The 15913-nt window shown below is 53.5% G+C and overlaps 4 protein-coding genes across 4 annotated transcripts; 1 reads left to right on the top strand and 3 right to left on the bottom strand.

Moving 5' to 3' along the window:
• Window positions 1–328: 328 nt before the first annotated feature.
• On the bottom strand, window positions 329–1977 carry PG997_013623 (srp54-like protein; the record flags this gene model as incomplete). The annotated part of the gene is made up of 2 exons (XM_066817937.1): window positions 329–1801; window positions 1900–1977. The coding sequence occupies 2 exons, from the start codon at window positions 1975–1977 to the stop codon at window positions 329–331; spliced, it is 1551 nt and encodes a 516-aa protein (XP_066663629.1).
• Window positions 1978–7502: 5525 nt separating this feature from the next.
• PG997_013622 (uncharacterized protein) lies at window positions 7503–10871 on the top strand (the record flags this gene model as incomplete). Its single annotated transcript, XM_066817936.1, has 4 exons — window positions 7503–7564; window positions 7703–8117; window positions 8198–10235; window positions 10318–10871. The coding sequence occupies 4 exons, from the start codon at window positions 7503–7505 to the stop codon at window positions 10869–10871; spliced, it is 3069 nt and encodes a 1022-aa protein (XP_066663628.1).
• Window positions 10872–11244: 373 nt separating this feature from the next.
• Window positions 11245–13367, bottom strand: PG997_013621 (Vacuolar membrane amino acid uptake transporter fnx2; the record flags this gene model as incomplete). The annotated part of the gene is made up of 6 exons (XM_066817935.1): window positions 11245–11418; window positions 11516–12549; window positions 12644–12750; window positions 12811–12884; window positions 12964–13220; window positions 13298–13367. The coding sequence occupies 6 exons, from the start codon at window positions 13365–13367 to the stop codon at window positions 11245–11247; spliced, it is 1716 nt and encodes a 571-aa protein (XP_066663627.1).
• A 1736-nt stretch (window positions 13368–15103) lies between these two features.
• Window positions 15104–15334, bottom strand: PG997_013620 (uncharacterized protein; the record flags this gene model as incomplete). Its single annotated transcript, XM_066817934.1, has 1 exon — window positions 15104–15334. One exon carries the CDS (start codon window positions 15332–15334, stop codon window positions 15104–15106), a length of 231 nt encoding a protein of 76 aa, XP_066663626.1.
• Window positions 15335–15913: the final 579 nt, after the last annotated feature.

Raw genomic sequence — 15913 nt, 5'->3', positions numbered from 1 at the left:
TTCACGAATGGCATGACGGATGAGTAGTGATCAGCAGCAATGAAAGATGGTTGGAAATCATAATCAGATTATGGTATGCTGGGAATGTGTGACCCGAACGCCAGTGCCATGCTTCCCCATTTTCATTTCCTTCGTGTGTATGTAGTTAAGCTCTCATCACAAGTGGTTTTGCCCGATTCGACTTCTTCGTCCAGGCTCGCCGCAAAGAGCTCAAAAAGATGGGGTATTGCAGCGCATTGTGGTTTTGCTGCCGGTAAAATCAAGGGAAGTATAAAAGCCTTGATTCCCGATCGAAGGTAAGATGGGGTTTAGAAGACTCCAGAGCGGATTACCTCCGACCTCCACGGCCTCCACCTCCGCCCATCATGCCACCCATCTGCTTCATCATGGCATTCATATCCATTCCACCGGGCATACCACCGCCACCACCGCTACCGAACATCTTCGCTAAGCTGGCCATGTCGGGCATACCGCCAGCTCCGCCCATGGATTGCAGGCGCTTCTGCATCGCTGCCATTTGCTGAGCCTTGTTGCCGCCGCCCATAGCTTGTTGCGCGCGCTGCATGTTCTTCATGTTACCGCCCATCTTCTTGGCCATGCCAGCCATCATGCGCTGCTGAGACAAGAGATCCTCGACCTCTCGTACGCTGGCACCGCTACCACGGGCGACGCGGATCACGCGCGTCGGTTGGTCGACGAACATCTTGCCGTCGCTGTCGAGCTCCTTTTCCGTCATACTGTCGCAGATGTAGATCATGCGCTTGAGCTTTGCGCTTGACTCCTCGTTGTCCATCTGGTCCATGCCGGGCATGTTCGCCATGCCCGGAATCATACCCGAGATCTTTGACAGAGGACCCATCTTCATGATGTTACCAAGCTGGTCGCGCAAGTCTCGTACTGTGAATATTCCCTCCGTGATGTGCTTAATCGTGTCCTTCTGATCCAGCTTTAATGATTGGACGTGCTCTACCAGGCCGGCCATATCCCCCATGCCGAGCAGCTTATTCACGAATTGTTGCGGCGCGAAGCGCTCGAAGTCCAGCATGTGCTCTCCGGTACCGATAAAAACGATGGGCGTATGCGTGGCTGCGACGGCGGAAATGGCACCACCACCACTGGCGTGACCGTCGGTCTTGGTGATGATAATCGCACCGAAATCGGCTGCGTCCTTGAAGGCCTTGGCTTGCGACTCTGCTTGTTGACCGATCGAGGAATCGAGCACCATGATCGTCTCGTCGGGCTTGATCGCGGTCTGAATATCCGTCATTTCCTGGAACAGGGCTTCTTCTTGCCTATGGCGACCGGAGGTATCGACAATGATGATATCGAAGCGCTCCTTCTTGAATTTCTCGACACCTTCTTTCGCGACGACGGCAGGATCGGTTTCGGTGAGCGAACCGTAGTAGGGGATCTTGGCCTTGACGGCGTTCTGCTTCAGCTGGTCGAAAGCACCGGCACGGAAGGTATCGGCGCAGACCAGGCAGGCGCGGAGGCCCCTCGCCTGGTAGTGTCGCGCCAGCTTCGTACACGTCGTCGTTTTACCGGCACCCTGGAGACCGACGAACATGATCACGTTGGACTTGCCCTTCTTGGGCTTGAAGGGCTCGGCATGGGGGTCGACGAGCTTGACGAGCTCGTCGAAGACGGCTTTCTGGATCAGGCGCTTCTTGTTGACGGCGGGCGGCAGGTCCTTGAAGTTGACGGTGGTTTTTATCGAGTTGGTGAGCTTGCCGACCAGCTTCACGTTGACGTCGGCTTCGAGGAGGGCATGGGAGATCTCATTGAGCATCGCCTTGAAGGCCTAGGTAGGAAAGCGACCATTAGCGACCAAGATGCTGAGGGGAGGGGCGAATAATTGTCAGGGACAGGGCGAGGCGACGGGAGCTCTCTCTGGCTTACCTTTTCGTCGAGGTTTGGCGCACGAGTGACATCGTGCAAGGCCGTGCTGATGCGGCGACCGAGATCTTGAAGAACCATGATGGGTGTGGGCGGCTATGCAGCCGTTGCGACGAGAGGGTGTTTCTAGGTGATGATGTCGCTTGTCGGAAGTCAGTCTACCAACAGGTGCCACTCTTCGAACTGCTGCTGCTTCACTAAACGTGTATGATTGATTGCGCTCGTGGGGTAAAGCGCCTTACCTAAGCTGATGGGCAATGGACCGTGGGGTTTGTGGAGGTAACGTTTCTCCGATGGCCGATGACCGACATGAACCCCACATACCCAGTACCTACTTGCAAGCACTGAGTGAGCGGGTTACAGCCGATTGACTGAACACCAATTTATGAGGCCAAGGTCTCAATTGACAGTAAATCGCATCACGAACGACAAAAAAACGCTGATTCGTGGCGATGTGCTACAGAGAGGTCTTCTTGAAAAATAATCATAATGAAGCATGTTACTGTACCATAGATCTTTTTAAGCACCCGCATCTTTCAGTCCCATCTTCTTCTATTTACACGAAGCATTTCTCATTTCCCATCTGCCGCTACTTTATATTGCTAAGTAGACCAGTCTTCTGAGCATGTTGCTACATTGACTAGATTGAATCTTACGATTACTCCTCCTCCACAAGTCCTTTCCCATATCAGCTGCCTATATGGCTGCTGTCAGCCAACGAACACCAACTGGCAGCGCGGTTTAAACCGCCATATGTAGCGCCATGATGCAATTGCAATTGCCCTAGACCCACCCCGAAAGAGATCCGATGTTCTTTGAGGAACAAATGTATAAGACCGGATCAGTTGCCATTTGCATTCATTCATTCGATCTGTACTAGGTCAGCCTAGTAGAAACAAAAGAGATGAAAACTAAGTTCCCTTTGGGTACTTTCAATTAGAAAAAGGCAATAAATCTCTGACATTATGGTGCCTATATCGAAACTTGAAACATATCTTTCGACACATTGGAATCAGTTTAGCCATGATCATTTCCGGTTCAGTATATGATCTACTCAGTGACGTTGAGTACACTGGAACAAGCCTGGCCTTATGTAACTCAGGTGGCGTTAAAGCATCCATGTAAAATCAATCCTAGACGAAGACTATGAGATATTCATGGTATACAGACTGTATCTATACTACACAGCTGATTGGCAGATCCTAGGCCATAATTTAGACTAGCGAGTTCCTGACGAAGTGCTCTCTATCGAAGACCACAACTCAGATTAGAGGGCATGACAAATAGAATTGATATCATGCACCAGACACGTACCGGTTGGAATAAACAACGCCTTTCGATTCTACCTATAGGTTGCTATCTCGAGTCCGTACCTATGTATAACAGCGATGGTCACCCCAGCCAAGAGCCTCATGCTTTGGTACCGAGCTTGACGCTCGAGTGGGGTTCAGCTTGCCAGTGTTCACGCTCCCAGAGTACAGGTGGGTGTAACAGAAGCTTCACTGATTGGTGACCCAGATAGATTGTTCACACGACACACGTCATAGTCTCCGAGGCTGGTCGGTTGGGCGGTGCCGAGGACCACGGTGCAGCAAGAGAGTATACATAAGGTTATATATGGCTACCCACAAAGGATGAGAGATTGGGTGGCGTGCTCGCCATGCCATGCCCGGGGTTCGTGCTCTGCGTTACCCCCGTATGCATTGGCGGATGTAGAACCGAATGGGACCAAAGCTTAACGCAACCCCCCACGAGCGGGGAGACGTCTGCTTAAGGTAGTACCTTCCAAGTCTAGAACGCACGATAAGGGGTAGCGAGGCGAAGGGCCATATGCAGGAGGGACGATCTTAGGTCAAGGCGGTAAGGTGTGCATTCTGCATGTCGGTAGATGAGTACTACTTTCCTGTTTCAGAAACAAGTGTTTCTCCTTCTTTTGGGGCTCTCGGGTTTATCCGTTTTGATATGACAGGATCCGGGGTTGTATCTTTTGTCATCGAGGTAGTAGCCGGCGATGGCGTGAAGTGTCGTGATGGGGATGACGTATAGTCGTTGGACGTCAGCCTCATATGGACAATATCAGCTTTGATATCTAGGCCACGAGCATTGTTTTGAATGTTACATACCTAATGCAAATGCAAGTCTATCGTGGCAAATGCTGCTATACCACAGGACTCGATAAGGCTCATTCATACTCGTCACGTAGATGACGTATTCGCTACACAGCAAAATACCGATGTTGTGGTTCTCGGCTACCCACTTCCAAATCCATTCACTATATCTGACATTGCGCAGTTCGACATTGGATCCATAACACTCGATAAAGCATGTAGAAGCTTGAGCATGTAGTTAGAAGCCCAACAGAAGGCGGTGGTAGCCATTGGTATCTCCAATCACCTACAGCAAAACTGTAGCCATTCTTCAATATTCAGTTCCCCAGCAGTGGTATTTGGCTACTCTATGAATGGCATAAAATCAAAGGTGGTATGTGAAGTCATAACTGATCGCAAGAACATATCTCATTGAAGTCTTGGAGCCCAATTACGACTTCTGCGCCATACATGGTAGATATGAGAGGGACTACCTGCTGCATGTGGTCAGAACCTTCCCCGCTTGCTAATGCTGCCTGCTATCTGGGTGTACTGTAAGTCGGTGCTCGGTTTCAGCCCATTACAAATTGATAGCCCAGGATTCAACAGAGAAACTAATTGGGTCTTGATTCGATGTGAGTGTCGTTGCCGATGTAAATGTCTTCACGCGGAGTTTACCATGGATGCTTGCGCGCGCGTGCGTGGTTGGAGGAAGGAGGGAGGGTTGCATCTGTACGGTCGGCTCACCTGCCTATTCGTGACAAGCGACCTCCCAAAAGGCGTTCGGCCGAGACATTGTGCAGGGGTGGTTTTGACAGGCGACTAGGGTCTTCGGGGCTACCACCCTGGAATTAATCCTTGTCACTTGCAGATTGCGATGGGAATCGCAACCGACCTTTTTTCCACTGACTTGACCTTACGACCAACCAGCCAGAACCTGTTTTCTCTTCAAAGCGGCCGTTGTGCAGACCATCAATCGCAGCGACGGGTTTCGGCGAAGCGATACCACTGCACAACACCCTCTCCTCTTTAGGGTTGCAGAATCCCCATCACGCCAGCCATCCGTCCTTTGCGTCTCATCGAAGTCGCAATCCCCCAAGTGGCCAAGCTGGAAATGACGACAAATGGGCATTCTGCCCGTGATGGCTCCCTAGGCTGAGTTGGTAAGGTTACAGTCGCTGTAACCATTATCAGATCGGCGGTTTTGAGATATGCCATGCTGTGCCACCTGTCGCTTCCAGAAGGTAACGTCTGGCGCCTTCCATGTTAGTCGGGCCTGTCAATTCAAGACAAGAGATTGGGTTTGGAACACCCAGTGAAAACGTCGTTGCCTATCTGTGCAAGCAGAGTAGCTAAGCAAACCAGTCCAGCACAGGCATGTCACTGGGCTGAGAAGATAGGAAGAAGGGCGATGAGTATTGCAGTCCAACTGACGAAGGAACTCGATGTTGGATCTTTCCCAGCTCGAACAGTTGATGTTCAATCGATCCAACCTGATCCATGTTTCTGGCGAGTGCAGTTTGGAAAACAGGCTGAATTTAGGTTTGGGAAGATCGCTGGGGCCCGGGCGAGGTAGCGTCCGCAGTGGATTCTCATGGCCCAGGGCTTTTCCTTCGCTCAATCTCCATTTCCCCTCCCAGATGCAATGCCCTGGTCGTGCCTTTCCAAGGTTTCTCTTCATGATCCATTTCTGGCTCGGTATGACCAGATCAAGACGCCTGCACGATACCCAAAACATCCTCGCCGACTTGGCTTCTGTCTTCTTTCTCTCGATTCATTCGTGGATATCAACCCCCGCCATGTTTGTGATACTGCAGACCGATACTGCAGACCCCCTGGAATATCCCTAAAGCGATCAGGCCATCCTGGGGGAACTGCACCGGGAACGGGACAGGGAATTTGACCTCACGAAATGGATCTTCGTCCTGTTCCCTCTTGCACAGGCCAGGCTGCAGCTTTCACATGCTTCTGGCGTTGGACCTGATCGAGTCTGTTCCTGCCACGGCTGATGGCGAGGCCACCCTTGTCGCATCCACGGCAGCGACGCAATTTGCTCCCAGGTCTCTTCGAGTGTCGCCAGTCATTCGCCTGATGTCGCCAGTCGTGCGCCGAATGTCGAAAATCTTGTGGAACGGTACACCCCCAGTCCGGCTCAGGCTTGCAACCCAAGATGAATGCGTGTCCCTCGAAAACTTTGATCTGGTAGCAACTTCGCCGAGACGAAGGATCTCAGGACGGGGAAGCGGGTCCACGTTCGCCGTTCGGCTCTGAAGCGCCAATGGCCCGGGGTATCCAGGCACACCTGCTTACCAAGTGCTTATGAAGCATTTGCCCAGATTTCTGCCTTGCTTGAAAGAGTCCTCTTCATACTCGACGCACCATACAAGCTTAATCGACTCCTCCGATGATCTGTCCCCTTCAATTCTACCGGCTCGCACGTTGCACTCCTCCCGCGAAAGCCGCATCGGCCGCGAATGGGGTTCATTGTCGTATGTGATTCGGAGCTCTCACGCCTTGCATGAGTGGGTATCCCGAATTAACCATCCACCATGTCCACACTTCACATCGACTTTCCGTCTGGGCATTCGGCCCAGCCTTGCAGTCCCCATTCTTCCGTCTTGAGCTCAGGCGAGCCGAGCTACAACTTGAACTCCAGCTCACCTGGCTGACTGCCAACGACGCGTGGCTAGCCCTGTCAGCGGTGAGTTTGGCAGACTATTGGAATGCGAACCGCCCTGCTGTCTCAACCACGGCTTATTCCACCGGAGTGTCGGCTACAGCGCCATTAGCTGACGGAAGACAAGAATCGTATCCGGAATCCAGATGTGTCCTACCATCAGCTGTCGGGGTGATAATCGATCTCGAAGCCAATCTTCTATCCCCACTTCTTCGGCGTAGCGAGCCGTGGCGATCTTCCACGAGGGAAAGTGGAGGTACGTCCTTCTGATATGCGGCGATCTCGATCTTTACTCTTCTGTGTTCTTGGAGGCTGGTAAGTTTCTCCCAGATCTCTTTGAGGATTCTCTTACTCACAGTCTGCCGCAGAGGCAACGTGGCAACCTCTTCGTCAACCTCATCCAGACTGCCCTGGCAAATCCGTCGGCGCTTCTTTCCACATTAGATACCCACACAAGCCTGAATGTGCATCAAGCGATGGTGGCATCAATTTTCCTCCAATTCTCACTCGAAGATGTTTGTATGAGTATACAACACTCCACCACCCATCCCACGGTAGGACTTATTCAGTGACGTCATATGAATGAGCTCATATGCATCGTCCGCGATGCAATCGCAGATGATTTGCCAAGACAGGAAAGTCTGAAGAGCAGACCGGCCTTCGAACCGCGCGCGGGTTGAGTAGGATGGTCATATATTGGGCTCCTCCATAGGCCCGACCACGTTCTATCGGAGGAGACTCCACGATGGCGATGGAACTACACCATCTGCATGTGAACGAAAGGAGACTGATCTTCTGGATAAATCGGTCTTTGACGATACGGAAGGAAGCCGCCGGACATCATGGACGACTTAGGAAGGTATCACATTGTCCTCATCCCTGGTCGACCAGAAGAGTCTTCGAGGTTGGGTGATAACAGAAGTATTGATGGCATGGGCTCTCTTGGGAGCTGTAGGACCTATTTATACCACGAGACGTCCTGGACCTCAAGCGAGGAGTCTAGAAGGGTTTGGAATTCATCCTCTTAGCGAACCACTACCAGACGCTCTTCCGTCGGCTCTAAGCATCACTTAATCTATCTTCTCCTTTTCCCCGTGGCTTTGTCGATCTCCCTCAACACTCTCAAGTCTATGGCGTCAGTTCCGGAACAGGAGCTCCGGCCTGTCCACCTTGGGCAAGCCGTTGTAGCCAATGCCGACCGTTCTGACCCTCTTTGCTTCAGTTTCGGGACGAATGAACGTTCCGCTTTCCCAACTGTTACATCGGCGTTCTTTTACCATGCCGAAGCTCGGCCCGCTGACATTGCGGCTCGGGATCTGTCCGGAAATTCTCCGCGTGAGATAACCTACTCCGAGCTAGCGTCTCAAAGCCGTCGCCTCGCTCTCCAACTGCGCAAACTGGGCGTTAAACCCGGCGACCGGGTTCCGCTAGTTGTCAAGCGCAGCATTGAAATGCTAGTGGGCATCTTTGCTGTCTTAGCATGCGGCGCACAATATGTTCCCTCGACGGGGGAGTTGTGCCAGACTCGACACTCAAGGTCGTGCTGCAGCAGAGTGGTGGTGCTCTTGCACTTTGCCTCCCGTCCACAGAGCACCGAATTGCCGGGCTGGATGGGGTCTCATGCAAAGCCGTCATCATCGGCGACCACAACAAGGCCGATGATCTGACGAATGAACACGAAAGCTATCCTTTTGAAGACGGCTTCGTTGATCTCGCCAGAGAGGACTACGGCTGCTATGTCATCTACACTAGTGGCACTACCGGAACGCCCAAAGGCGTCAACATCAGTCATAAAAACGTGACCAACCTCGTTTGCCTCGCGCCCGGCAATCTTGGCATCCAGCCAGGAACACGTGTCGGGTCCGTTCTGAACATCAGCTTTGACATGGCTGCATGGGAGATTCTGGGTTGTTTGTGCAACGGAGGAACCCTTGTCATGCGAGGTTCCACATGGGGCCCTGCTCTAGAGCGGATCGATGTTCTAATCTGCACACCAAGCATCTTAGCCAAGTACAGCCCCGATGCCTACCCCTCCATCAAGGTGGTGGCCACGGCTGGAGAGCCGAGTGGTCAAAGAATCGCCGACCTTTGGGCCACACATGGGACCTACTACAATTGTTGTGGTCCCACCGAGACCACCATCGTGAACACGATGCACAAACACCGCCCCGGCGGCGATCTGACCATTGGCGCCCCTACCCCAAACAACTCGGTCTATGTCCTGGACGAAGATCTGAGCCCTGTTCCGTTGGGGGAGCCCGGTGTGATGTGGGCTGGTGGACGTGGCATTTCGCGGGGCTACGTTGGCCTGCCTGCTGCCACTCTCGCCAAATATAAGCCCGACATCTTTGCCAATGACGGAAGCCTCATGTACAACACTGGCGACCTGGGCCGGTGGAGGTCGGATGGGTCACTTGACATCCTTGGCCGGGTCGACGACCAAGTCAAGGTCAAAGGCTTCCGAGTTGAGCTCGATGGCATCTCTGCATCCATGAACAGCTTTCCCGGTGTCCGCCGAGCCACAGCCTTATTGGTCTTAGGTGAGATCCATGGCTTCCTGGAACCTGCTTCTATTGATCTGGACGCACTGCGTCAGCACCTGTCAGCTCGTCAGCCATATTATGCTGTCCCATCTCACTTCCACGGGCTCGAAGCTCTCCCAGAAACTGGGAATGGCAAACTCGACAAGAAAGTACTCCGTCGAATGGCTGATCCGAGTCTTGCCATTGACGAGATTGTACTCACTTCCAAGGCATCAAGCAGCAGCATGTCCGATACCACTGCTCAAGGTTCCTCAGGCGCCCAGTCGCCACTTACTACTCTCAGCAGCCATAGCAGTACCATCTTCTCGGAGAAAAACCCACAATTGGACCTCACTGGGGACATTCCCGAGAAGAAGATCCGGAAGCCGTTCCGAGGTCTCGTCTATCGAATCTTCATCGTGTACCGCTTCTTGTTCTCGCTCGTTGGTCTCTCAAATCTCGCGGCTCTGGTCGCCATTTTCGTCACCGGTGTCGATCGACATTGGCTCAGCACCATGACTGCTATCAATCTGGCCTTGGCTGTGATGATGCGACAGGACTTCATCATAAACGCTCTCTACACCATCTGTTGCACGGTCCCCAAGTCTTGGCCCCTTTTCATTCGCAGTCGATGCGCCAAGATCTACCACTTTGGCGGCATGCACTCGAGCGCGGCTGTTTGCGCTGGGATTTGGCTCCTGGCTTCCAATGTTGCTAGCGTCACCTGCCAAGCCCTTCCCGACACCTGTGCACGCACCAAACTGCGACAGTCAGTAACCACCGCCGTCATCTCGTGGCTACTCACCGGACTCTTCCTTTTCATGTTCGTCTTCGCCTATCCAACCATGCGTAAGCGATACCACAATGTCTTTGAGAGGGTACACCGCTTCGTCGGGTGGACTATGCTTGGGCTCTTCTGGGTCCAGGTAATTATTTCCACGAACGACACCAAGCTTCCGGGACAAAGCCTTGGCGCTGCGTGCGTGCGTGTCCCGGCTCTCTGGCTCTTGGCGGTCGCCACTTGCTGCATTGCCACCTCTTGGCTGTTCCTGCGTAAGGTCCCGGTCGACGCCGAGGTGCTGTCGGATCATGCCGTGCGTCTCCACTTTGACTACACGGTCCCTGTCAACGGAAGCTTCACACGCATCTCTCGGCGGCCCCCTGATCGAATGGCATTCCTTCGCCACCATCCCTGCGCCCAAACCTGCCAACGGGCGCAATAAGGGGTACTCTCTCGTTGTATCCAACGCCGGCGACTGGACCAAGCAAGCCATCAAGAACCCGCCCACGCACCTCTGGGTTCGTGGCGTCCCCACCTGCGGCGTGATGCGTATCGCGACACTGTTCCGGCGCGTCGTCGTCATCGCCACGGGATCCGGTATCGGGCCGCTCCTGGGCCACATCCAGAACGCCTCGTGCCCGACGCAGCTGATCTGGTCGACGCCCAACCCCGAGAAGACGTTCGGCAAGCCGCTTTTGGACACTATCGCCGAGAAGATCCCCGACGCGATCATCCATGACACCAAGCTCCTTGGGCGGCCGGATTTGGTGAAGATGGGGTATAACCTCTGCCGCAGCTTCGGGGCGGAGGCGGTCATTATCATTGCGAATGAGAAGATTACTAAAAAGGTGGTTTACGGGCTGGAGACGCGGGGGGTTCCGGCTTATGGGGCTATTTGGGACAGTTGAGCAAATCTGGCTCACGAAACTGATTTACGGATTTGGGTCTAGGTAGGTTTTGTTGAAACTGTTTTCCATTTTCTCATCTTCTTGTTTTTCTTCTTCGTCAGGATTATTTTTTTTGGACTCTGGATGACTGTAAACACAGAGCGATGGAAATTGTATAAAAAATTCTCGACCTCGTCGTTTTGCTACGGATGAGCTTTACGTAAGGGATGAAGGACCCTGTACTATCTATTTTCCTGATATAAGCTGTTTCATATATACTTCTGCTACTGGGTTCAATACAATCTTTGATACAACCTTAAGATGAACCAGAAACGAAAGTCGTCGTTAGGTGCCATTCTTTGATCAGTCTATCAAATCACGAAGGTGGGTTGTTCTATAGGGCATGTTCTCGGATGAACAGTGTGGCGAGGATGGCCGAAATCGAACCTACCAATGACACCAAATGGCTGGCGGAGAGTCCGTCGACGTAGGCCTTGACTACCGCTGCGGAAACGGTCTTGCTCGCCTCGTCGATGTAGTCTATATCCGACGCAGCTTTCTCGATAATCTAGTATCACGTGTGAGTCATAAATACGATTAATTCAAATGGGGACCAGAGAAAAAGAAAGAGAGAGTGAGGTAGAATGGCAGACAGTCGAGCTCACCTGTCGACGCGCAATCTCCGCAATGCCCATACCGTCCAGCAACGCCCCGAGCTTCCGGGTCATCCTCTCGACCGTCACGGCGTTGACGGCGACCATGCCGGCCATCCCGCCGATGGTGACCACCAGGAAGTTGCCGGACATGGCGGCGGCCTTGTGCGCCGGGTCGATGGCGGCCTGGACGGCGACGAAGGTGGCGGTCTGGACGATGCCGGTGCCGAGGCCGCCGGGGAAGATGTAGAGGGATTCCCAGACGGTTGTGTGGCCGTGCCAGCGGAGGAGGAGGAGGAGGTAGGAGAGGGTGGAGGAGAGGGTGGCGAAGAGGAGGACGGGTTTGTAGCGGCCGGTGCGCTTGATCGCGATGCCGGCCACAATAGCCCCGATCGCGTTCCCCGCGACGGCGGGCACCAGATACGTCCCCGCCACCGCGTTGGACACGCGCTTGGTGACCTGGAAGTAGAGGGGCACGGCGAACATCAACCCGAGCTGCGCGCCGCCCTGCGCGGCGGTCACGAAGTAGGTCAGCAGGACGTCGCGGTGCTTGAGCAGCTCGACGGGGAAGATGGGCTCGGCGGCCCAGCAGGCCTCGGTGGCGAGGAAGAGGGCGCCGAAGGCGAGGGTGGCGAGGACAAGGAGGAGGATTAGGGGGTGGGTCCAGGGGATTTGGGTCCCGCCGATTTCGATGGGCAGTAGCAGGGTTAGGATGGCGAGGGCGAGGAGGGTGGCGCCTAGGAAGTCGATGCGGGCAACGGGGCGCCCGGGTTTGTTGTCCGTCACACAATCTTCGGACTCCGTCGCGAGCTTCGACGACGAGTCGGCAGGGGTGGTGGTGTCGGTGGCGACTGTCACGCGGGGCAGCCAGGCCATGCAGAGCCCGATGGCGAGAATGAACAGCGGGACTTGGCCCATGAAGGACCAGCGCCAGCCTACGGTGTCGGCGAGCCAACCGCCTACGGGCCCGCCTAGGCTGCGGCCGGTGGTCGCGGCGAGGTTGATGCCGGATTGCCAGGCAGCTACGTCACGGATGGGGACCAAATCTGCTTCATTCGTTAACTGTGCACCAAAGTAGCCGCGGGTACTCTTCTTCTTTTTCGTTTCTCAGTATGCATGTCAATGTCAATGCCCTCTTACCTGTGATGATGAGAATGCCCAAGACGTTCATCGCCGAGCCGCCGCAGCCGGAGATGATGCGACCGAGGATCACCATACCCATGGAGTGGCCAGTTCCAATCAGTGCGCTGCAGTCCATCAGTCATATATCTCAAGGATACAACTGATATACCGGTTCATGGACTCACCATCCAATCGCGAATAGGGCATATGCGACGATCAGCAGGAGGCGTCGGCCGTAGATGTCACTCAGTTTTCCATACTTGGGAAGACGATCAGATTAGTCCTTGTGACGATGTGCTCAATTGGGTGAGGTAAGGAGGGCACCATGCTTAACATACCACCGTCTGGGTCGCGGCGCCGGCCAGACTGAACGAGACGAAGAGCCAGGTGGAGGCCGACAGGCAGTTGAACTCGGACGCGATGGTCGGGTGTGTGGCCAGGACCAGCGAGCTGTCGCCATTGGACGTGAAGGTGCCCACGAGCAGGACGAGGACTACCTTGAGCACGGCCGACGAGGACAGCTGCCGCGTACGCGATGATTTGGATGACGCATGATCAGCTTGAGATTTGTAGACGTCGACAGCTTGCTCCACGTCTTAATTGGGGGAGCAATGGGAATCATCAGTGCAAGGTCTCTGGCTAGAAGCGAAAGAATAGTAGAGGGGCTCTTACCGCAGTGACGGTTCTCACCCGAGAGCAGCGATGTGGTCTCACCGGGCTTGAATGGTGATTTCAAAGCCATTTGGGGACGCATTTTGAACCGCGAGTTGTGGTTTCTGGGTCAGGGAGGTTGGGATATAGACAGGGATCTAGAGTGATTACATCCCGGGACATGATGTTTCTGGACAGATGAATTACAACAGTGAACATTTCAGCCCCCGTTCTCTTTTTAAGCAACCTGAGTCTTAGCTCCGGTCCGGAGATGCTGCGGCTTTCGTTCGGGGTGTTTGATAGGGCAAACTGCGGCGGTGTGTCGCACGTTCCTACTCCGCATCCCGCCGATTGCGCTATATTGCGCCATCGCCATCCATCGTATTCGCCCGAATGCATGCAGAGAAACCACGCAAAAGTAACACTGCAGGATCGGAAACGCAAACATACTCCGGTGCAATCTGTGAATTTCTTCTACATCGGCGTTCCATTCCACGAAGCGGTGGGCACCGTGGGAAAAGCTGGTGCGACGTGACTCAGGTGTCGCGGTCATCGCATGAAACTTTCTGCTGCTTGACGGCTTTACAGTTGGGTTTGGGGCGCGCCTGTCAGTGAAACGGACGGAAAAGACTGCGTTGGCCTAATGCAAGCACTCAAAACAAGGCGAGGGGACAAGGTGAAATGACCAACTCTAAATGGTCCGACCAATGTTACAGAAATAGCCCGCCACTCAACCTTGACTCTTTGAGTTCTTCCAGACGCCTTCGTGTCCGTATCAAAGACCAAATGCAGCAGTTCGATAAGATCACAGACATGTCCCAAGGCGCCATGTACGTCACCAGACATTAACACCCTTGGCGTTCGCCATACCCCATCCACATGAGTCTGATCTACAGCAGCAAACTATGATACCATCTGTCCCGAACGAATGAACTTTGTCCGACCTCCGAGCTGTCCCTGCAGCTAGAGCCTGTCAGTCCTCGACCGCATCAAGGCTGCGGGGTTTCGAAGATCGCCTTAGACATGGAAAGATCTCCCAAGCGGTGCTATTGGGACCTGGGCATCCTGATGATCAGAAGCAGGGAGTCAGAGATGGGTTCCCGCCCAAGTCGTGGGAGGACCTATTCCTACTCCCCCTAGGCTGATGCAGGGAGGAGATCGCTATATCACCAGTGATATCCACCTGGACCGTGGGTGATATGGGGAGTGCTAGAGTTTTCCTTGATTCAGTCAGTCGAGAAAGACCTTTTGAACCCTCGAACGTTTAGTTTCGACTTTGTGCAAGATTGGGAATGTTGGTCGTTGGCATGTCTGATACATCAATACACTTCTCGTAGGAGCAATCGACTTGGCAACTGCGTCATTTCCTGCAATGAAGTACGCACTTTCTCTTGGCGCTGTCACGTTTGGACCGCGTTGCACGATGAGAGTGACAATGCCGCCTTCCCCCGCTGCATCTCTCTTGCTGGTAATATTTATCGAGGCCCTTTCCTGATTCACGGACTGCCCGCAAGTGTTAGTTGGAGTAAGTTTGTCAATGCAGATGGAGGAGTTGCCAAGCCAAGATCATGTCGCTGACGTCGTTCTGGCCATCAAAGATGGAGGCCCGCGGCACTTGGTTGTTTCTTTTTTGTAGGGATGTCCCGTTCAGTGGCGTCTTGACAGGTGAAATCGATCCTTTTGCTATATTCCCTAATTGCTTTGGCATCTAGTCACGAGGGCATGCCTTCATGTGTTGCTCGAACACCGTGACATGGATCATTAGCGAGTTGGTGGTCTTTTCGAAAGGAGGAACGAAATGTATGAAGCAGGTCATGATGCTGCTAATCAGCCGCAAGCCAACTCAGGTATGTTCTCGGGGACCCAGGAGTATCTGATCGTCGTTGATCGCGTAGTGGGCTGGTACTCTTCGTCACCGATATAGGCTGTGTCGGATTGGCTGCTTCGGAGCTGAGCGCCGGGGATGTTGCTGTCGTACACGATGGTTATGCTGTGCCGCTCGCGGTCAGAACTACGGGCGACGAGACCTGTCGGTTGCTGAGCGAGACGCGCCGGCATGAGGACCTCGAGGAATTCACCAGCCCGAGACCCATGTTTGGCTAACCTGATGAAAGGAGACTTATTTTGTTGGTTTCGCGGAATCGTCGGATTTCTTCGTGGATCTTCGGTTGTTCGGGCTTCTTCTGATCAACGAGGTTCGAGTGGCACGCAGTGAATGAAGATGAGGAGGCTGTAAGTAATAGGTTTCTGTATCAAGTCATATAGATGTTAAAATCGATAATATCTGCCAATTGCTAAATTCTTGCCATTACTCACCTACTGCGGAAATTTCTGTGCTTGTCGACTCAGACAGTCGGGATTCCCGGATCATCCGGATCATTGAACTTTGAACCCGGCGGCCACGGGGAAATTACTCAGCTCGTACCTATCGTGAGGTTTTCGCGGCCAAGGAAGCCGCATAAAGCGCTTCAGGGTAGGAGTGTCATAGTCATTGCCAGCTGAGCTACCTGTTGTCGGTGAGAGCCACTCAGCGCTGTGGCTTCGACGGTCTACTACTCTTCTTCAATTCGTGATGAGGAAATGCGGACAGAATATATGATAATCATCGCCATGGTGAAGGCAGGTAGTGAGAATTGG

Source organism: Apiospora hydei (assembly GCF_038363865.1).
Source record: "Apiospora hydei strain CBS 114990 chromosome Unknown utg000009l_segment0_segment0, whole genome shotgun sequence".
NCBI classification, from domain to species: domain Eukaryota; kingdom Fungi; phylum Ascomycota; class Sordariomycetes; order Amphisphaeriales; family Apiosporaceae; genus Apiospora; species Apiospora hydei.
The sequence above is the reverse complement of the archived record's forward strand: the minus strand, read 5'-3'. Positions and strand labels throughout refer to the sequence as shown.